At 45.7% G+C, this 20,857-nt stretch overlaps 2 protein-coding genes across 9 annotated transcripts; one reads left to right on the forward strand and one right to left on the reverse strand.

Annotated features, from left to right (window-relative positions):
• Positions 1 to 63: 63 nt before the first annotated feature.
• Positions 64 to 9,660, reverse strand: sh2d3a (SH2 domain containing 3A). Of its 5 annotated transcripts, XM_068320750.1 has the most exons (21): positions 9,567 to 9,626; positions 9,408 to 9,478; positions 9,143 to 9,234; positions 8,931 to 9,048; positions 8,627 to 8,659; positions 8,472 to 8,530; positions 7,495 to 7,652; positions 5,329 to 5,368; positions 5,091 to 5,207; positions 4,383 to 4,526; positions 4,004 to 4,284; positions 3,836 to 3,921; positions 3,573 to 3,692; positions 3,323 to 3,480; positions 3,025 to 3,216; positions 2,267 to 2,428; positions 2,026 to 2,141; positions 1,602 to 1,773; positions 1,410 to 1,521; positions 1,148 to 1,333; positions 64 to 651 (listed from the first exon to the last, which is right to left on the reverse strand). In XM_068320750.1, exons 3-21 carry the CDS (start codon positions 9,230 to 9,232, stop codon positions 458 to 460), a joined length of 2,538 nt encoding a protein of 845 aa, XP_068176851.1. In that variant the 5' UTR covers positions 9,233 to 9,234; positions 9,408 to 9,478; positions 9,567 to 9,626; the 3' UTR covers positions 64 to 457. The 5 variants fall into 5 exon arrangements, with proteins under 5 accessions (XP_068176851.1, XP_068176855.1, XP_068176854.1 ...); XM_068320754.1 differs by lacking the exon at positions 9,408 to 9,478 and having other exon boundaries at positions 9,479 to 9,660; XM_068320753.1 differs by having other exon boundaries at positions 9,408 to 9,660.
• A 1,206-nt stretch (positions 9,661 to 10,866) lies between these two features.
• LOC137600593 (proto-oncogene vav-like) lies at positions 10,867 to 20,502 on the forward strand. 4 transcript variants are annotated; one of them, XM_068322312.1, is made up of 29 exons: positions 10,868 to 11,028; positions 11,576 to 11,671; positions 11,752 to 11,868; positions 12,539 to 12,655; positions 14,216 to 14,274; positions 14,401 to 14,466; positions 14,813 to 14,921; positions 15,363 to 15,455; positions 15,562 to 15,630; positions 15,739 to 15,842; positions 16,000 to 16,099; positions 16,396 to 16,491; positions 16,571 to 16,639; positions 16,840 to 16,926; positions 17,007 to 17,092; positions 17,174 to 17,309; positions 17,385 to 17,494; positions 17,640 to 17,741; positions 17,823 to 17,917; positions 18,005 to 18,027; positions 18,151 to 18,187; positions 18,275 to 18,411; positions 18,696 to 18,761; positions 18,915 to 18,946; positions 19,178 to 19,288; positions 19,508 to 19,595; positions 19,684 to 19,825; positions 20,046 to 20,197; positions 20,278 to 20,502. In XM_068322312.1, exons 2-29 carry the CDS (start codon positions 11,585 to 11,587, stop codon positions 20,329 to 20,331), a joined length of 2,544 nt encoding a protein of 847 aa, XP_068178413.1. In that variant the 5' UTR covers positions 10,868 to 11,028; positions 11,576 to 11,584; the 3' UTR covers positions 20,332 to 20,502. The 4 variants fall into 4 exon arrangements, with proteins under 4 accessions (XP_068178411.1, XP_068178412.1, XP_068178413.1 ...); XM_068322313.1 differs by having other exon boundaries at positions 15,366 to 15,455; XM_068322310.1 differs by having other exon boundaries at positions 10,867 to 11,028; positions 17,174 to 17,494.
• Positions 20,503 to 20,857: the final 355 nt, after the last annotated feature.

The following is a 20,857-nucleotide window of genomic DNA, read 5'->3' on the forward strand; positions in this document are numbered from 1 at the left end:
AATCTTGTCCTTTTTTCTTTTCTTTACGTCATCATTTATGAGAAATATTACCGGAGAAATCAGCCATGAAAAAATAAACCGATGCTTTTATTGCATTTGGAACAAATAAAATGAAGAAAACCTTTACAGCAGCGGCTCAAGACGATCCTCAGGATGTCACGAATGACTGACGACGGATTGAGAAAGCAGTTGTGGGGGAATGAAAAATTCACATTTGAAGCGTAAACAGAAGGAATTTTGTCTGTCAGATTTCCTGAAACAGAAAAACGAAACCAACACGTGTCCTCAGATCAGAACACATCGAAAATACAACTTTACAATTTATACTGGAGCTAAGGATCAGCAGTCTCTCGTGTCTAAAACAACTTTTCTTTATCTGCAACGTGCAGAAGCTCCAATGATAAAGCATTTCTTTATGCTTTCTAGCGAAGAAAGTCCTGATTTCGCCCATCGGGCATCAGGTCAGCAGGTCGGGCTCCTGGGGGAGGCTCTCCACGGGTTCCAGCTTATCAGAGAGGACACAAAGAATCTTGTCAAACTTCTCGTGGCGCTCCTGCCTGTCCGCCGCCGCGCCCGACTGACCCCAGAACAGCCGCAGGGCGAACTCTGTCCGGAAAGCCTCCAGCAGTTCAGGGATGGGCTCCGGGCCTCCTGCAGGAGCGGCGTGATAGATAGCGGTCAGACGTCACACCCCCCCCAGGGATGGAATTTAAAAACGTACACGGTTTTGTGGAGTGTAATACTTTATACTTTTGTGTTTCATGCCAGAGCGAAGGTGTGCAACACCAGGAAACGGAGCTGATCTTTTACATTCGGTGGGGATTCGCTAGATCAGAGGTTTTAACATTAACTTTGTTCAAAATGGTTTCATCAACGTTAAAATGGGCTTTGTGGGAAATGTAGTTTTTGGTCAAAGCACACTTTTTAACTTATTTTTAGACATTCCTGACCTTTTATGCACTCGCTGGCCACATAAAATGATGCAACGGGCCACATTTGGCCCCCAGGCCTTGAGTTTGGACACATGTGCTCTAGACTGACGATCAAACCTCATGTCTTCAGGTTAAAACAAACGATGTACGACTTTTTTTCGAGTGTGACAACGGCGTGATGTTCTCCAGTCGTGTCGGCGGTGAGGCGTGCGTACCTGTGAGCAGAGACTCTGCGTGCCTCTGGTAGTCCTGCTCGTGCAGCGCGGTGTTGCGGGCCGACTGGAGGACGTTGTAGAGGAGCTGACAGCCTCGCTCGCTGTTCTCCACCGGGTCCTCGCCCTCCATCAGCATCAGCAGAGGAACCAAGTGTGGCACAGCTACAGGACCACCAACTACAGAATCTACAGGAAGCAGGTGAGCCTTTACTGGATGCAAAGCGTTTATTAAAAAGGATCCGTAACACCTTGACGCACTCACCATCTCCCTCGTTCAGCGACTTCATGAACGGTTTGAGCTTCTTCTCGAATAAAACGGCGGTCTCCGTGTGGTTCCTCCTCAGCGATCGCCACGTCATCTCCAGTCGCATGATCTGCACGTACGCACAAAAGTGGATCGAACTTTGCTCCTGCATTGCCTGGAGAGGGAATGTTTTCTGGACATTCGCCCTACCTGAGGCATCTCCAGAGCCTTCATCACGGCGGAGAAGGAGTAAAGGTTGTGGGCGTGTTCCTTCAGGGCCTGAGCCAGTAGGATGAATTTATGTAAAACGGTTGCCCGCTGGTTGACGGTGCCTGTGCAGCCCAGAATGTCCACCGCGACTCCCAACGCTATCAGATGATGCCTAAATAAAAGAGGGATGTCCCAGACACTGACAAGGCTTCTAAAACATGATGTCAAAGTAGTTTTTAAATGTTTTCAACACTGGTAAATGGATCGGGCAGTTGTGTCGGTAATCAGATTAATCGCTCGGTGATAAAGCAGCTGTGACAAGTGAGAAAATATGGTTTATAAGATGTGATCGAACCAAAGCTAATCAATTTAATCTAACGATTTCATCCACTTTTAGTCTATAAAGTGTGTCAGCTGCATTTACCTTTCTAATAAATCTTGTCGTAGCTGGCACCCGTGTGGCAAAGTGACAAGCTCCAGCCCTGATCCAACTCCCATAATCCTCTTCTGCTCATCAGTCACCCCGGTGATGCGTGCTACCTGAAAAACCGCAACGCCCACGCTTTTATTGAAACGTTCCGAATGAAAACAGTCAAACTTCTTCACCACTTACAAATAATTATTTCTGATGGCGTGTTTGGTAAAGACAGAAGATATGGCGTTACCTGGCAGTCGACACTGAGCATGTGCAGAGCGAGGGTGTCGGCGCTGGATTGGTTGAAGAGCTCTTTGAGCGTCAGCAGGACGCTGGGCTCCAGAGGCCGGTTGTTCTCCGGTAAGAGCAGCGACTCAAACTGGTCCAACTGGAAACTGGATTCCAGCTCTACCTGTGGTGGTGAGAGAAAGATGTGAGAACAACACCAGCAGAGCTGACCTGTGTGCTACTCTGCCCCCTGCTGGCGAGAAGAGGTAACAACACCTTTTCAACATTAGAATCCTGATCAGCTTCTGATTCAATATTTGACTAAATAAGATTCCTATGAATTATTTATCAACCTCACTTTATTAAAAATCACAAGTAGTTGATATTATGACATTACTGTCGTGTGGCAATTTTGCTGCAGCTACCAATTATTTTCAGTTTCCTTTAAGGTCGGGTTTTATTCTCGACCGAGCTATTCATTATCTGGTCTGTGAAAGGTCAGAGCTGTGTCTGACAAAACCCGAAATACACACAACTATTCAAGTCTACTAGCTGAACTGAAATTTCTGAACTGTGCCACAGTGAAAAAAAATGGAAATCAATTACTGCCTGGAATGAGAAAGAGAAGTTAAAACACTTTAAAACTGTAAAAATGTCCAGAGAAAAATGTTAGTAATTAAGATTCTATCTAACTGATCTAATTAGACGATGCTGTTGAAGTACTCCAAAGCTCTCATGGCCGTCATGTCAACTGTAACAAAGAGAATTATTTATACACACACGCGGCTTTTCAAAATGCCAGTCTTCTGCCTCCCCTGCCGTCTTCTGGGGTATTAGTGGCAGCTGTGGGGATGTCTCGTTACCCTGCGCCTCCAGGAAGCCAAAGGAGGTCTCCGTGAGGCGGGCGCGGCTCTGCCACTTCTCCTCGGCTCGCAGGCGGTCCACGTGACCCTTCCGCCGGGACTGAGGCACCTGGACGCAACAGGAAGTGGTCATAAAGTCCTCGGATAGGATGTAAAGACGGCCTTCGAGATCTTCCCTTGAAGATCCGCTGAGATGCAGGTGAGGAGTTTGTTACCTGGACGACCAGCTCATCGTAAAACGAGGAGGGGTCGACGTCCGGGTTTGTTGGTGGGGGAGGGACGGCGTTTGGGAAGACGGCAGACACCCTCAGGGGTTTAGGGGGAGCTCTGGAGTTCAGCTGTCCGTCTGAACCTCGCAGCGTCGCACCTCCACCTGCAGGGATGGAGCACGTCATTTAGGAGGAGGAGGAGGACGAAGAGGAGGAAGAAGAAGAAGAAGAAATAAAATGTGGGCGTGGCTGCTACCTAGGTGGGAGGGGCGTGTGTTTCGTGGGCGGGGACTCAGCAGGGGTTCGCTCCCTGTGCGAAACACAGGCGAGATGGGGGCGGGGCCAGCGTCCTCTAACGGTACGTTCCGTGGAACACCTGGATGAGGAGGAGGAACACGTTGACGACACACAGGTGTGTGTGTGTGTGTGTGTGGTTCCTATAACACCATGACACACACATCCTGCATGCAGTGGACGTTAGCGGTTAGCGATGACACACACACGTTTAACACCGCCCACCCGTTCGTAGGTTGCTGTCAGACTGTGCCGACTGCAGCGACGGCCTCCGGCCCAGGTTCTCCAGGTTCGCCGGCTGACTTCCGCTCCTGCCCCCGACACAAAACTCATCAGCATGTTCACGCGTACTCGTGCAAACGTGCACGACGACACACGCCAACTTCCTCCCACCTCAGCAGCGGATTGATGACCTGCAGCATGTCGGCGTGCGCCGTGCTGAAGCTGCGTCGTTTGTTGGACTCGACGCGTCTCTCCCTGCCGCCGCCGCCGCCGCTGGGTTCGGCGTGTCGCTCGGTGATAACCCTTAGGGGTAGGGTGCGTGTGATTGGGTGGAAGATCACAGCACCAGAGGCCTGGGAAATTGGCCGACGCCCACCCACGTAGTAGCGGATCAGCGCTGGAACGTTGTCAAAGCGATCCTCTTCGAATTGGAACAGCTCCCGAGAGTAACCCTGTGGCACAGCGACGCACTTTTGACAAAACAAGTCCAACAACAGCAACGCAAAACTAAAAAAAAAACTTTAAAAAACTACAGTATCTGCACACAAACCTTTTTTGGACGCAGAATCACTCGTATGATCTTAAAGTGCATCGGCCCGTTCTTCCAAAAACAGCTCAAAACGTAGTCCCCCGGGGCGGAGCTCGAGTCCCGGACCAGGAAGTCCCCGTCCTGCTCCAGCAGAGACTCTGTCGCCTGGAGACAGACCAGCAGGTGAGGCGACAGGTGTGTTGATGTGTGTGTTATCCCATCTACACCAATGATATAAAGGGTTAAACATTTGTTTAAGGTGACTACCGGTTCTCCAAAGCTGTTTAAGAAAGTTTCTTGAAGACGTTTCACCTCTCACCCAAGAGGCTTCTTCAGTTCCGCTGGTGGCTGGTCTTATACCAGCTTACCTGGATAGAACCTACACAGTCATGACAACTGGGTGCTTGAAACTGAAGCTACCAGCAGGCTAACTGCATTAGCATTGAAAGGAGGACATCCAACGTCTGTCTGGTCGGAATCCGAGCAACAAACCCCTTTGAAGGACGCCGAACCAAACCTGTGGTTTAAAATCAGGCAAAATCTGGGTCGTGTTCTGGCCTTCAGCAACGACTGACTGAGTCTGGTGATGAAACACCAGGAAGTGTGACTCCACTGACTCATCCAGAGACAAGACTCATTCTGATCTTCTTATCTAACCCCTTTTGCAAGAATGCAAATAAGCGCATCTCCTAACGGTCAGCCTGTAGCTACATCTTTGTGTGCCGGTACCTCTCGTCCCAGCGGTCCGTGGTACCACGCGTGGCTCCTCGGGTCCTCGGTGCTGGACTTCAGCTCTTCCTCCAACTCTTTCTTCAGCGACTCCATTTCCCTCCGAGCACCAAACACCTTGGACAAACATTGGCGTCCCCAGACAGGGGTGGGGGGGGGTGGGGGTGGGGGATTTGCCGGAGTTAATCTGGATGTTTTCTGCCTTGACATTTTGAATGCGTGGAGCTTTTCGTCTTACCTTCAGCTGGCCGAAGTACACGCTGATGCTCTTCCTCTTGCTGCAAAACAAGACAGAAGAGATTTTCAGCTACTAAACCAAAAACCGTCAGGAGACTCAGAAAGCAGCGCCATGTTTGGAAGGCCAACCACCAAGGTCTGCGTCCATCGTTAAAAACTGAAGGACTTTTTATAGCCTAGCTCTTTTTCCTCCTTCCTTCCTCCCAAAGCTTCCACCTTCCTGCCGCTGCAGAGGTTCTCCCAGCCGTCCAATGAACAAACAGCCATTGTGGTAAACATACATCCCAGCCTACCTCTCTGTCTGCGAACATGTGGAAACAATGCTGAACATGTGTCTGCAGGGATTGTGGGGAGGGATGTGCAAAAACAACGGTGTTAAGTTTACTCCTGGCTGCACTGAGGTATAACACACACACACACACACACACACACACACACACACATGCACACACACACAGAGAGGCAAACACTCACTTTATTAAAAACATCCAGAAAAAACCCAACCAGTTACACAACAGCCCTGCAAAAAAATGTGAAGATCAATGGATCGATAATAAAAATCAATGGATCGATAATGAAAAAAATGTTTTTTTTAAATTCTAAAGCAGATGCGCGCGCACGCACATACACACGCACGCGCAAATAAATACAGCTCATAGTTTAGAGTCATCGTGGGGTAACGACATCCCGCGCGTGGGGCGTTGGCTCAGGTGAAACACCTGCGCTGAGGCGCGCGAAGAGTAACGTGACACCGCGTTTATAACCGTTCATTAAACGGTGTTATTAAGCGTCTTCCCCTATGTCATCAGATACTTCAAAGCTCACGTTACCGATACTCCATTACTTTCCAAACGGTGTCCTGGAGCAACAGTTCCCGTTAGCTTCCAATGCTACATGTAGCGAGGAGGAAATGGGCTAAACAAATAATAATAATAATAATAAACATAATAATAAAGTTGTATTTTCGCGGCTTGTTAAAAACAGAAGTATGGGTGTCAAAAAAAAATACAAACAAAAAAAAGTTCCACTCTGGTCCACGTCACCGCCGGTCGGTCCTACCTGTCTCCCCGCCTCACCGCTCCCGCGTCCCGGACCACATGTCCGACGGTCCTAACCGACACCAACGGACAACAGCTGACGAGTTCAACTGTTCGAGCGTTCTCCTCTCCGGTCACTCCCAGCTCCTCTCCCTCCCTCCCTCCCTCCCTCCTGTTCCTCCCCGCGCAGGGAGGGCGAGTCCTCACACGTTGTCCGTCTCCTCCTCCCCGCCCCAGGCCCCCGGGGGCCCCGGTGCAGGAGCACCGACAGCAGCCGGGCATTCCTCGGATACCGACGGGAGCCGCTTCACCTGGCACCGGGGGTGGGAGGCGTGGGGTGGTGGTGGGGGGGGGGGTGAAGGTGAATCTCACATATGGCGATGATTTAAAATCAAAGTTAGAACAACTCAACGCGTGTTTTTACCACAGCAGAAAAAAAAAGGGGTAAATATAGAAAAGAAATTAATTCTGAGTGTATTTCCTTGTGGATGATGTTTAATGAGAGTATTCTATAATAAAGTAAAAGAGATCAGCACATAACACACCTTCAGAATCAGACTGATACCTATTTATTTTTTGTAATCTATTGTGCTCCAACATCCATCCTTCCTCCATATTTCATTTAAATCCATTTAAGAGTTTTTATGTCATCTGTCCGACCATCCAGCATAAAAAAAACCCCCAAACTCCTGTCGGTTTTAGTTACCTCTGATATGGATGATCTTCAGAAAGTAGTTCACAGAACAGACTGTGGTTACCTGGAGCTGCTGGGACTGGGTTGGGCCTTTTTGATCAGGTGAGTATGACAAAAATATGAAGCTTCAAAAGGTCCAGGTTGTATTTATTCATTAAAATCCTGCTGGTTTTACTCAAATAAGTGTATTTTATATATATTTTATATCATATTGTGTTTCGATCATAGACAACTTTTTATTGAGCACAACAACTTTCCTTCACACACTCTGATGTGTGTTTTATGAAGCAGGAGTTAATTATTATCTAGATATGAAATTCCACTCTGGACGCGCCGGATCCTTCACACACACTGACCCACAACCACTATCACCACTTCACACACACACACATTCACACACAGTAATAAAACGGACCCCCGTGGGGGTCCAGATCACCTGTGTTTGGGGTCCTGGCTCTGCTCCGTCCCGCTTATAGCGTTGTCCTCCTTCAGGGGGCGGAGCTGCGAGCAGGAGGCGGAGAGGCGGTGCTTCTTACCGGACCGGTGGAGGCGGGGCAAAACGCTGTGACGAAACAGATCCTTCCTCAGCTCCACCTGTGGGGAATGGAGGCCACAGTCAGGCTGCTGGTGAAAGTAAGTCCATTATCTTGTTTATTATATTCATCTTTGGATGTGACATCATCAGCTCATGGCAGATAGTCATTCTTCTCAATTAGGGGCCATAAAGGGCCCCCAAGCATATGTTGAAAATACATTCAAAATTCATTTAGTACCTTACTCAAGAACATTGTGTACAGCAATACCTTGAGATTTGAGTTTAAATCATACTGATCTTGTAGGTTAAACAATTTTTTTTTCCATTTGAAACAACTAAAATTATTTTAATCTGTTCCAACCTTGTAAAACAGCCCCAGACCCTCTAAAGTATGAAAAAATATGAATACGTTTATCAATCAATAGACATGCAGACTTAAACTGTGTGCAATTAATTATATAGATGTTATTAAAAACAATGATAAATCATGAAAATAAACGCAAAAGTCACAAGAACACACGCGCTATGTCTTTACTCCACCAATGAGAACGAGATCCGGTCTTACTGATGTCGTATCCATCCGCCAACTATAGTGGGAAAGAACGAGATCCGGTCTGAGGTTATATTGTATCCCTCCGTTAACTAGCGGTGGTGACCTGAAGCTTGGATCTTTGCTCATTTGTTGAACAAAAATATGGATGGACGGCTCGTATCTCAAGATAGTACCATCATTTTTAAAAGAAAGACTTATCGACTGCCAGTTGTGAGACGTTTCTATGGTGTTACCCACAGATGGGCTGTTGTGCCCGTCGTCTACAGGTATAGCAGACCACATTGGAGAGTGGATCATCTCCACAGTGGAAGCTTTTTGTTCTCACCAGATCCATAGACGATCCCAGGGAGTACTTCCGGCTCACCCTGCGCCCCATCTTCACACCTGAGACGACAAGAGTGCATCTTAAAGGGATAGTTTGACAGTTTAGTAAATAACACTGGTAGATTTAGAGAAATATAAAAATCAGACGTTCCATACCGCTGTCAAAACTGTCCGGTAAACACGCAGCAGCTGAAACAAACAGGAAGTGTTAACTGGTTAACTAGTGAGACTGGGAGGTTCCGGTATGTTGTAGAGTCGGTTTAGCTGTTGCCTCATCTTTCAAGTCAGGATAAAAAACACATTTCCCAAAAGTATTCTTTAAATTGCTGTGCATACATGCAAGACTGTTGAGATAATCATATCAACCATTATGTCTTCAAAATATGGCAGTCATATAAAAATATAATCTAAACTATAGCTGTAATGACGTCTAGGGGATTAAGGATTAGTTTGTAGTCACCAGATTGTGGCTCGGTTGTCTGTTGCAGCTTTGAAAGCTGATGGAGAATGGTTTCTCTGTGGGTTCCATCTTCTATCCCAGCATCCTTCAGTTCTCCATCCGTTACGTGCAGCAAACCCTGGAGGGAAATGAAATCAGGAGAGAAACGAAAGGGATTACTGAGGTATAGAAGACTGTAGGGACTGAACATAAGGAAGGAGAAATGCACGCACCTCCAGACCATAATATTCCCTCTCCAGTGTCTTGGTGTACTGGGACAGGCCGATCTGTCTCAAACACCAGGCGATGGAGCGATTATTCATGTCTGAACAGCAAAGGCAGAAACGATAGCGATTACATGCCAGCACACACACACACACACACACACACACACACACACACACACACACACACACACACACACACACACACATGCTTCTACATGTTTGTGTCTGCGTGAGTTTTTGAGAAAAGCACAAATGGAAGACATCAGCTCACTGTTTGAAACCGGACAAGCAGAACGCTCCGGCGTTGTTTGCCTTGCAGCAGCTGCAGAATGTCACGCCTACCTGTTGACAGGAGCCACCGTGGAATTCTGGGATACGTCTTCCTTCTCTTTTCTTGTTATTTTTTCCAAAATCACATAATACCACTTACCTCTCTAACTTCCCGCGCTTCTGTCTTCTTTGCAACCTCTCCCCATTAAAACCTACCTCTCACTTTTTGTTTGCGGTGACAGTAGAAAACCCGCTCCACCTCGAACCTTCGGGGGTCAAGCGAGAAGCCAATCAGATCGCGCCGTGGGTTCGCATTACTCCACAGAAAACGGCAAATCACAGCGCTGGGAATTAGCATGGGGTTCTCCGGAGGCGGGCGGTGCACGTCGAGGCCTGTCGTGACGGAGAGATGCAGTTGGGGGAAAAACAAGAAGAAGGATATGAAAATGTGAGAGAGTTATGCAGCTGTCAACATGTCAGGTCAGAGGCAGGCATGCATACATCTGTCTGTCTGCCTGCCTGCCTACCTGTCTGTCTGTCCGGGTTGGATGTCAGGTGGAGGTGATGCGTATAAGGCTGACACCTAGTGTTTCAGGAACGTGGCTTCAGCCTTTTTGCTTCAGCTTAACGTGCACTGATATTAAAGAGGGGTCTGAAATAAACTATAATGGATGATAACTCCCCTCTTTTACCTTCATTTTCCTCATTAGTCTGTTATATCAGGGAAACATGCTGATAACTCCAGGAGAAGCTTTTGATCCAGTGATTCATCTTCACCGAGGGCCACATCAGCATGATGTCTGTCCTCAAAGGGCCAGACGTAACTAATAAATGTAACTCAAAGTAACGTAAAATAAATGTAACTACCCATTAATGTTAAATAACTCTGAATTTATTACTTTTTCAAGTTATAAACATTACAGTTAGACAGAAAAAAAATGTGTTTGTTTCTCTGTTATAACATAAATCCTTTTAATTTGTCAGGTTATTAAACCCACAGAACTCCATCCATCAAGGACTATCCGATGAATAAAGAAAAATAACATCAAACACTAGTTAGGACTTTGTTCAAAACGTTTTTGTCAAAGTTAAAATGTACTTAATTACTGCATTGTGGGAAAAGTAGTTTTTGGTCAAAGCACACTTTTGATTTTTAGACACTTTGACCTTTAATGCTCTCGCAGGCCACATAAAATGATGTGGAGGGCCACATTTGGCCCCCGGGCCTTGAGTTTGCCACATGTGCTCTACACACTCATAATAAATACCATTTCATATAAATATCACACGCTTCTATGGACCTGCAACAAACATAGCCGTGGTGGCAGCTGCAGCTCGATGTGTGCAAGTGTATGTGTATATATATGTGTGTGTGTGTGTGTGTGTGTGTGTGTGTGTGGGTCTGTTGTGAGTGTGAATGCGATAGCGACACAATGTGTCAGAGGAAAAAGGAAGTTGCGGGGTGAAGTCAGAAAGCCACCAACACAGTGCAGCTCTGCAGAACACCCACCACGGAAGAACGGCACAACGACAGCGCCGAAGTCTGACAATGAGATAGTGAAAGGAAGACGGGGAGGCGAACATCGAGACAGAAGGCACAGAGTCGCCGGCAGACACTGAAGGTGAGAGTTGACTGTTTTATTCTTCTTACATTAGGATTCAAAGAGGAAATTATGAGGCTCTCTAATGGAGAAGTGGCTTTTCTGGTGTTTTACTGGGCTTCCAGGAGGCCTCTTTGGTTTTTTACTGTGAAAGGATGGAGTGTTAGTGACAGAACTGAATTAAAAATATTACCAAATTATTTCTACATTCCAGTTGTGGTCTAGTAAAAGAATAAATAGGAGTTTTGTGAGAGGTTTTCTGCTTTATTTGTGTGACGCAAGGCTTAAAGTTGTCATGCTCTAACAGGTTTTATCTATTTCTATCTGTCTATCTGTCTGTCTGTCTATCTGTGAGTGATCTTTATCTTGTAGTCGTGCAAAATTGAGCAATAAATCAATGTATTTGTATTCCCTTCACCGCACAGATGGAGATCAATGAGGAAGAGTCAATCTCTAATATAAAACTGAGTCATTTAATGTGATTGATGTAACCCCTGATCGATTTCTTAACAGATTAAGTCATCAATAGGGGGAGTTCCCCTGTAATTTGACATTATAATTATTTCAGAGAACAAAGATGGAGTTGTGGCGGCAATGCGCGTCGTGGCTAATCCACTGCCGTGTTCTTCCTGATAACCACCGGGTCACGTGGGAGAGCTCAAAGGTAAATGGATGGTGTCACATGATCGCGCGTCCCGTCTTTTGTTTTGTTCTTAGTGGATTTTGGGTGTGTGTTTTTCCCAGGTGTGTGACCTGGCTCAGGCTCTGAGAGACGGCGTGTTGCTTTGCCAGTTGCTCAACAACCTGATGCCTCAGGCTGTCAACCTGAGGGAGATCAACCTGCGCCCGCAGATGTCCCAGGTAGGGCATGTCCGTTTCCATAGCAACAGGGACGCAGACACAAAGATGTGATAGGGAAAGAGGCCACATGTTGAAGAATTGGCCCAAGTATCTTGAGGGAAGTCCTTGACCCCCATCTGTTGGGATTCGGTGTGGTTTAACACATGTGACTGGGTAACGAGGGGTTAATGGGCTTTGACACACGCGTGTGAAACTTTGGGAAACACTGTGAATTCCTGAGTTGTTGAGAAACATCCGCCGGTTACCAAAAGACGGGAGTCCACTCCGACTTGCTCACACTCACGTGGTTGAGGACGTTACACAAGTAGGGGAGCTCTGGTGCGTTTGTGCAACCGGCTTCTGTGTGTGTGTGTGTGTGTGTGTGTGTGTGTGTGTGTGTGTGTGTGTGTGTGTGTGTGTGTGTGTGTGTGTGTGTGTGTGTGTGTGTGTCTGTGTGAACATTTCCCCTTTTCGGGGAGAAGGCGAGTGTAACCGATGTAGGAAGTTGTGTTAACTAAACGCCTGACGGTAGATTTGTCCGTCGTCCTAGATCGTCTAGTTCTGTAGGCATCCTCCTGTTCCCTGGAGGATGAATCCACACAGTAACTGAAGCGGTACCATTTAGACGGACGTTGAAAGTGTGATCAGACAAATAAAACAGAAAAATGTTGCTTTTTCTTCCTTTTTCTAGTTCCTGTGCCTGAAGAACATCCGGACGTTTCTGGCGGCGTGTCAGGCAAAGTTCAATCTGAAGAAGAGTGAGCTGTTCGAGGCCTTCGACCTGTTTGACGTTCGTGACTTTGCAAAGGTATAATCTACCTACTTACCAACCTACCTACCTACCCACCTACCTATCGAACCCAACGCGACCCGCTGTAAAGGGTCTGATACAGATCAGGACTTCGGCTTGTGGTTCCTGAAGAATCTTATCCCATTCCTCGTGGACAAACCTCTGTTCTGGAACAATCCCGGTCCACCTGCTGAATCCCCTTCGTCAGATCCCAATCAGACGACTGTGAGGGCCTCTGGAATGATCCAAGACTTCTTCTGGCACCAGGTCTTGGGGGACTCTGAGATCTTCTTGGGATTTTCTCTCTTTCCGACCTTCCTCTTCCCCACAGATAAAGATGTTTCCTGATTCTTGATGGAATCCATCATCTGACTCCAAACCTCTTTGTGCTTAACAGCCTGAACAGAAAACAAGACTCGACTGCCGGAGTCGGTTTATGAAGGCTGGCGCCGCGTCGCACCCGCATCTGGTTAACAAATGCATTCAGAGGGCTGAATCATTTTGACATGGCTGTCATCGTCAAAAAATAAATTGTGTTGAATTAAAGACTAAAATCCATTGCGTTAATCCATTTGATTGGTTCTGGATGGATTTGGTTATAGCAAACAGCTGACATTAGGTTTTGGGTGATAAACTGAAGGGGGGGGGGGGTTGCATCATTTTGCTTCCAACCGTTTCTGTCTTTCTGAACCGCTGTGATTCTTCAGCTTGCAGTACAACAAGTAGCTCAGACAGGAAGTAGTTTGGTGATTTTGAGCTCCGAACAAAGGATTCATGTTTCTCTTTTGCTTTCGATCCACTGCAGACTCTGCACTTTAGTGTGGATGTGTTGGATTTGTGTGTAAAAAGAGGAACAAGTGTGTTTAAGAACCAACCCAGAGGTCGTCCTCTACTTCACCTTCAATTAATTCTTATGAACTTTCTGTCTTCTATTGAATATACAGTACATATTTAATAAAACCAGCTGTGTCACCATAGTCACACGTTTTCATCAATAATGAGGATATATATCGGATGTTTTTGTTGATCTTGCAAATGTGATGAAGGTGTGAAGTCTGTTGTAATAGCACTCTGGGCTAAGAACTAGTACATCTAGGATCTCTAGAAATCAAATTAATCTTAAGACGATTAATATCATGTAAAACATTGCTAGAAAAAATTATTTCTGATGAGGGAAAGTAAAAAAGAATCACAAAATAAGGATTGTTTGTGAGATTTTCTGTTCGTGATCCTAAAGGCTTTTCTTCATATACACATTTTTATTTGTCTCTGGCAATTTTACGTTTCTACACCTCGTGGGAAATTTTCAACTTCAAATATAGTTTGCAGTTATCGATATTTAAAACACATTGAACCAGGCTAGGCAGTAATAGTAGAGCTTGATGCTGTTGTGGTTTTGATCCCATCTGGAATGAGACGTGGTTGTCGCGGCGACGCTGCAGTTCATCCGTCAGTCAGAGTGAAACCAGCTCAGTGGGTCTCAACACTGTCTCAACACTCCTAATGCGTGCGTCCTTGTCTGTGTGTGTGTGTGTGTGTGTGTGTGTGTGTGTGTGTGTGTGTGTGTGTGCGCGACAGGTCATAGACACCCTATCCATCCTCTCTCATTCATCCCTCGCCACACAAAGAGGATTTCAGTGAGTATTTTTCTGTCATGTTTGCATAATTTCGGTGTTTTAGCTGGTAACGGCGGTTCAAATAACCAAAGCTCACTTCTATCTCTCTCCACGCCGTTTTTTTTTTGTCACGCCCTTTTTCCTCAGGCCGTTTCCTCTGGAAGGATGCGCCCCAGACGACGATGTCTACAGCGGTCTGTCCGATCAGATAGAGTAAGCCTTCCTCGTCATCGCTCTGTTTTCTTTTCTTCTTCAGCACATGTTTTAAACTCAAGGGCCAAATGTGGCCCTCCACATCATATAATGTGGCCCGCGAGAGCATGAAAGGTCAGAGTGTCTAAAAATAAATATAAGCATATTTTTTTCTGTGAAACTGAAATGTTTGTAACTTAGATTACATTGAGTTACATCTACACTTTCTTGGTGAGAAGGAGTTCGACACCCCTGTTCTGTAGTGTGTTCCGCAAGCGTGACCTTTGACCTCTCTGGGGAGTGTGTTGTGATTTTCCCCAGTATTATGATGCTGTATGTATGTGTGTGTGTGTGTGTGTTTTATCAGCGACACGCTGGACGATGACGATGACCTGTACGACTTTGTGGAGGATGAGGAGGACGAAGGAGATGAGATCTATGAAGATTTGATGCGGACAGATGAACAGCCTGAAGCTGTGAGTGGAGCCAAAAATAATAACCCCTCACACACTGTAGCTGCATGTGGTTGCCATGACACCCGAGAAACACATTGAGTTGTGCAGAATTTGCAGACCAGACCAGGCCCTGTCCAAGGAAAGGTGTTCTGTGTAAATGTCATCCAGCTGGAGAAAAGCTTTTGTAAATGAGGCCTCAGGAGAGTCAAGGTTGAAAAATAACAAGAATTTAAAAAAAAAAAATCAAGAAAATACATTTGAATTTCAAAATCCTAACTGCAGAAACCACGTCCACAGTATTCTGCTTCTTTTTCTGTTTTTAGGCATTATTGGATTATAAGGGACAAAAAAAAAAAAGACATACAAACCTTCACGCTCCACATAACATCCTTCATGGCTGACATAAAAACATCCTCCAGTTGTTTCATGCATCATTTGACATTTCCCTGTTTGTCGCGGCAGCAGAGGACCGGCGTGGACAAACGGGAGTGCTGCCTGCAGGAGCTCCGACAGACAGAAGAGAAGTACTCCGACACCCTGGAATCTATCTTACAGGTGTGAACACATTCCCAATCTGTTCAAAACAGACACGCCAGCTTCCAAACGGTCGCTTATGTGCACGTTTAAAGAGGGAATAACACACTCCTTCTGTTCCACGCAGCACTTTATGAAGCCTCTGGAGAGGTTTCTGCAGCCACAAGATATTGAGATTATCTTCATCAACATAGAGGTTTGGGGCGGATTATCTACACACCTGGTTCACCCTCATGCCTGCTGTTTTTGGGGGTTTTTTTCACATGCATTTTGTTTGTGTGTGTGTGTGTGTGTGTGTGTGTAGGATTTAGCCAACGTTCACCATAATTTGTTAGAAGAAGTTCGGACTTCCATCTTCAATTACGGCGCCAAGAACCTGCACCAGGTGTTTCTTTCCTACAAGGAGAGGTACCCAGAAACACACCTGCACACAATATCTGTTGTGTTAACACTACACACACACACACACACACACACACACACACACACACACACACACACACACACACACACACACACACGCGTGTGATGTAATCAGGTGTTCTTACACCCCTCCTCCTGACAGGTTGTTACTGTACGGACGCTACTGCAGTCAGGTGGAGGCAGCAACCAAACGCCTGGACAACCTTTCCAACACGAGGGAGGATATTAAAATGAAGCTGGAGGTGAGAGGACAACACACACACACACACACACACACATCATTTTATTTGCTTTCGTGTTTGTTTTGCTTTTGGTTTGACCTCATTTATTTCCCTCGTAGGAGTGGGAAATAAATTATCTTCTCATCTAATGTCGGGAAAATTATTTTTATTGATGAGGATGAGCAGTTAAAGGAAAATAAAATGATTATACTTGAGATGATAAACACAGGATTCCAAATTCTAGGAGTAGGATTTTTCAAGATCGCTTAATTTGGCGTGAGTTCATGTTGGTTGATGACTTCACTTCCTTCTCTCAGGAATGCTCCAACAGAGCGAACAGTGGACGCTTCTCTCTCAGAGACTTACTGATGGTCCCGATGCAGAGGGTCCTCAAATACCACCTGCTGTTACAGGTAGGTTTGCACACCTGTGAGTGTTGTTCGCCTCTACTTTGTGCTCTCACTAGTGAGTTTTACTGTTTGTGGTCACCAGGAGTTGGTGAAGCACACCACGGACCCCGCAGATAAGGAGAACCTACGCACGGCCCTTGATGCCATGAGGGTAAGCGTGCATCCATGTGCTAATGTCGCTAACTTCCATTTCTGGTGTTTTTTCCCCCCCTGTACTATAAGGCGCACCTTCAATGAATGGCCTACCGATAAACTTTTTCATATATAAGGCGCACTGGATTATAAGGTGCACAGAAGATTAAAAGCTTTTAGGTGTGTCTTATAGTGCGTAAAATACGCGTGTGTTTCCAGGATTTGGCCCAATGTGTAAATGAGGTGAAACGAGACAATGAGATCATCAGACAAATCACCGCCTTCCAGTTGTCCATAGAAAACATGGTGAGGCGTCATCGTCCTCCATTCATCCTCTGCTCTTTGGCGTTATTTGGATCTTCTTCTCACTCTCCTGGTCTCGTCAGACCCGGTCTCTAGGTCTCTACGGTCGCCCCAAGATCGACGGCGAGCTGAAGGTCTGCAGCCCGGAGAAAAAGTCTAAACATGACAGGTATGGATGTGTGTGTGTATGTGTGTGTGTGTGTGTTTTCATGTGTTAACACCGTATATCTAATCTCTGGATGTTCCTTAGATATGCTTTCCTCTTCGATAAGGCCATGTTTGTGTGCAAGAAGAAAAGCGGAGAGACTTTCGAGTTGAAGGAGATCATTGAACTACAGCACTACCAGATACGGGATGACGTCTCAGGAGAAAAGGACAATAAGAAGGTCCTCCTTGTAAATGTAACCCAGACAATTTATCTGTGGAGTGTAAAAGCTAACAGTGTGCTCCCGTGTCCACAGTGGTCCTTTTTTTTTCTTCTGCTGGACGGCTTCGGGAGGTCAGGGTACGATTTATTCTTCAAGACCAGGGAGGTGAAGAAGAAATGGCTTGAACAGTTTGAGATGGCTATGTGAGTTATTGTAGAGTTATTGTGAGTTATTGTAGGATCATTTTCCTCCAGATGCTCTGATTTTTCACGTTTTCCTAAAAACATTCACGACTGGACATTCATTTACCCTGGCTTGATCAAAATCATCCATGATTCACGGTTGCAGATCAAACATGTGTCCAGAGAACGCCACCGCCAACAACCACGACTTCCAGATGCACTGCTTCGAGGAAACCACCACCTGCAAGGCCTGCTCCATGCTCCTGAGGTGCTTTTTTTTCTCACAAGTTCCCCTTCTGATTGCAGTTCATAAAAAGTCTTCATAATATTTCTGTTTGTTTTTCTGCAGGGGGATATATTTCCAAGGCTATCGCTGCACGCGCTGCAAAATGGCAGCGCATAAAGAGTGTTTAGGCAGAGTTCCCATCTGTGGACGAAACTCAGGTGTGTGTTTGCTTCTGATTCTTAATCCATGATTCTCATGGATTACTGGAATTATCAAGTACATTGATCATTCTCTTCAAATTACAGATCATTCTGGAACAATAAGGAAGGTAAGTCTGTTCGGATGTTGTCATGACAATGAATGAACTCTAATGCAAGTGTCAGCCTTTTCATGATACCTTTGTGTGCATGGATCAGACTTATTCCAGTTCTTTTCTCTTCTGCTCCTCCAGAATAAAACACAGAGACACTCCGGACATGTCAGCATAGGTCAGGAATTAATTTCTTAAACATTCCGTTAAAACCTCGTCTGTCAGATCTCCTCCCTCAACTCTCTCCTTCCTGTTCTCTTAACAGGATTTCCCAAGATGGAGGCGTGTCAGGAGTATTTCGGCTTACCGCCGCCCCCCGTGGGCTTCGGTCAGCCGCTTCACCTCGCCAGAGGGGACATCATCGAGCTGACCCAGGCCGATCCTGACCTGCCGTGGTGGGAGGTAGGTGCTGAAAGCCGACAGGGTCACGCCTTATTGAAACGCTGAGCTGAGTTTCCTGTGGTTACTGTGTAGGTGTGAGATGTTCGGAGTCATCAAAGCCTGCGTTTACTTGTTGGTGAAAGCAAGTGGGAAGTTTTAATGCTCTGAATGTGTTCTATGTAAACGGATTCACAATATTCATTTCCATTTTTCCTGTTCATCACTTTTTAATCCTGTCGTTCTGATGATTTATTTATATATTGCGTCCGTCCGGCCTGTGATTTTAAATTGCGTGCTCCCTTCAGGGTCGAAACCTGACGGTGGGACATATGGGTTGGTTCCCCTGCCAGAAAGTTCAGCCCTACATCCATGTGAGTAGGACGCACCAGCTGACATAAACTAAACAATAAAAACCCTTCAAACTGATAATGAGATAAACACCTGAATGACACTCACACATATTGTATGTCATTATTTAAATATCTAACCTCTGTGTGATCTCAACCCACCCCCCCCCTTCCCAGACTGAGACCCCTGACCTGTCCGGCTTCCACTGGTGAGTATCATCTCAAAACTGAATAGCTTCTTTCTTATTTAGTCTATAAATGTTACACAGGAGAGCCTGTAGTAACATCTTACTGCAATATTTCCCAAAACAGTCAATTTATTTTTTGGTGATTTTAACAAAGAGGGCCTTAAACGCCTCATCGATGGATCCAGTTTTTCTCACCTGCTACAAAAGTTTGATCATAAGACCCTAAGATTCTGTTTTCTACTTTTCTTCAAGGTTTGCGGGGAACATGGACAGAACTGCTGCCAAAAACCTCCTGATGTCTCGATCTGATGGGACCTTCCTGGTGCGGCAGAAAGATGGTGGGGAGTTCGCCATCAGCATCAAGTAAGCAGGATTTAAATACTCGAAGCACATTTGATGGAATTTGAACGTCTTTTAGCTGCATGTCCTCATCCTCTCCCACATTTCCTGGCATCACTTCAATTTCAATCAAAAATAAATGCAGATAAATGACAAAAAGGAGAAAAACTAAAAAAATCCTCATCCTTTCTGCACAGTTTAGTTGAGTGATTTTATCTCTCTCGCATCTTCCTGTTCTTCCAGGTTCAACATGGACGTCCGACACATAAAGATCACATCCATCGAAGGGCTGTACCGCATCAACGACAAGAAAGCGTTCAAGGGTTTAATCGTACGTCTTACGAACACCCTAAGAAAGTCCAGGAGAAATGCAGCGTGTGCTTCTCACACTGTTCTCCTTTTTTCTTCTGGCTTCATAGGAGATGATCAAGTTCTACCAGCTGAACTCTCTGAAGGAGTGCTTCAAGGAGGTGGACACCACGCTGCGAACGCCTTACAAACAGCCAGAGCAAAGCAACTCGCCCAAAAACACGCCAAAAAGCACGCCCAACACCACGCCAAGTAAAGTACCTCTGTGTCACATCACACATTATTGTGATCACGTTATGGTTCTGGTATTTTTGGTTAAAACCAAGAGATCACGTCAGTGTGGTTCATCCTCTGGGTACCACAGATGTCTTTAAATAATCTCCAAATTCCAGTTCATCCCCAGTGCCGTGTCACTTCCTCTTTCATCCCCATTCATTCCTACCCACTCGGTCCTGTTTGCACTGTCTGACAGGAGGCAGCATGAGGAGTTTCGGCATCGCGAGGGCCAGGTATGACTTCTCAGCCAGGGACCGCTCAGAGCTGTCGCTGCACGAAGGAGACACCATCAAGATCCTCTCAAAGAAAGGTCACAGCGGCTGGTGGAGAGGCGAGGTGTACGGCCGGGTAAGACGTTTGCATGAAACCTGCCTTTAAGACAAGTACTGGTTCGAACCATCATGTCAAACCTGTTCCTGGTTTTTCAGGTGGGCTTCTTCCCAGCCAACTATGTGGAGGAGGACAGCTCTGAATACTGCTGACATGCACATTCAGAGATCCAGTGCGTGTAACATCAACTATATTCTACATATTAGGGGTCTAACTGATGCCTTGAGTCCAATGGTGGCGTTAACCCACAAGCACGAGTGTGACTGACTGCGAGTGTGAAAGTGTTGGTCTGAAGACTGTTGATGTGAATAAAACTTTTTCTAAAACCTTTGAAAACGTTTTTTTTAAAAGATTTTTAAGTACAACTGACACACCAGGTCAACTTCAGTCAGTACACACACAGCAATGATTCTACCATAATGGAAAATAAATTACAAACTACTAAAGCAATAACAGATGCAACAGATTTGTAACCTTCAATACTCTACAAACATTATATATATATATATATATATATATATATTCAAATGAAGCAGTGATGAAATCAGTAAAAATAACATTTAGATACTGAAATGTTAGAAATTCCAGAGTTCAATCTGCTGGAGTTACAAAAACGACAGTCACTCGTAAGTAGCTTGACTTCTTTTAATTCCAAAATAAGACAAAAACTGTAAAACA

Source organism: Antennarius striatus, chromosome 8 (assembly GCF_040054535.1).
Source record: "Antennarius striatus isolate MH-2024 chromosome 8, ASM4005453v1, whole genome shotgun sequence".
NCBI lineage: Eukaryota > Metazoa > Chordata > Actinopteri > Lophiiformes > Antennariidae > Antennarius > Antennarius striatus.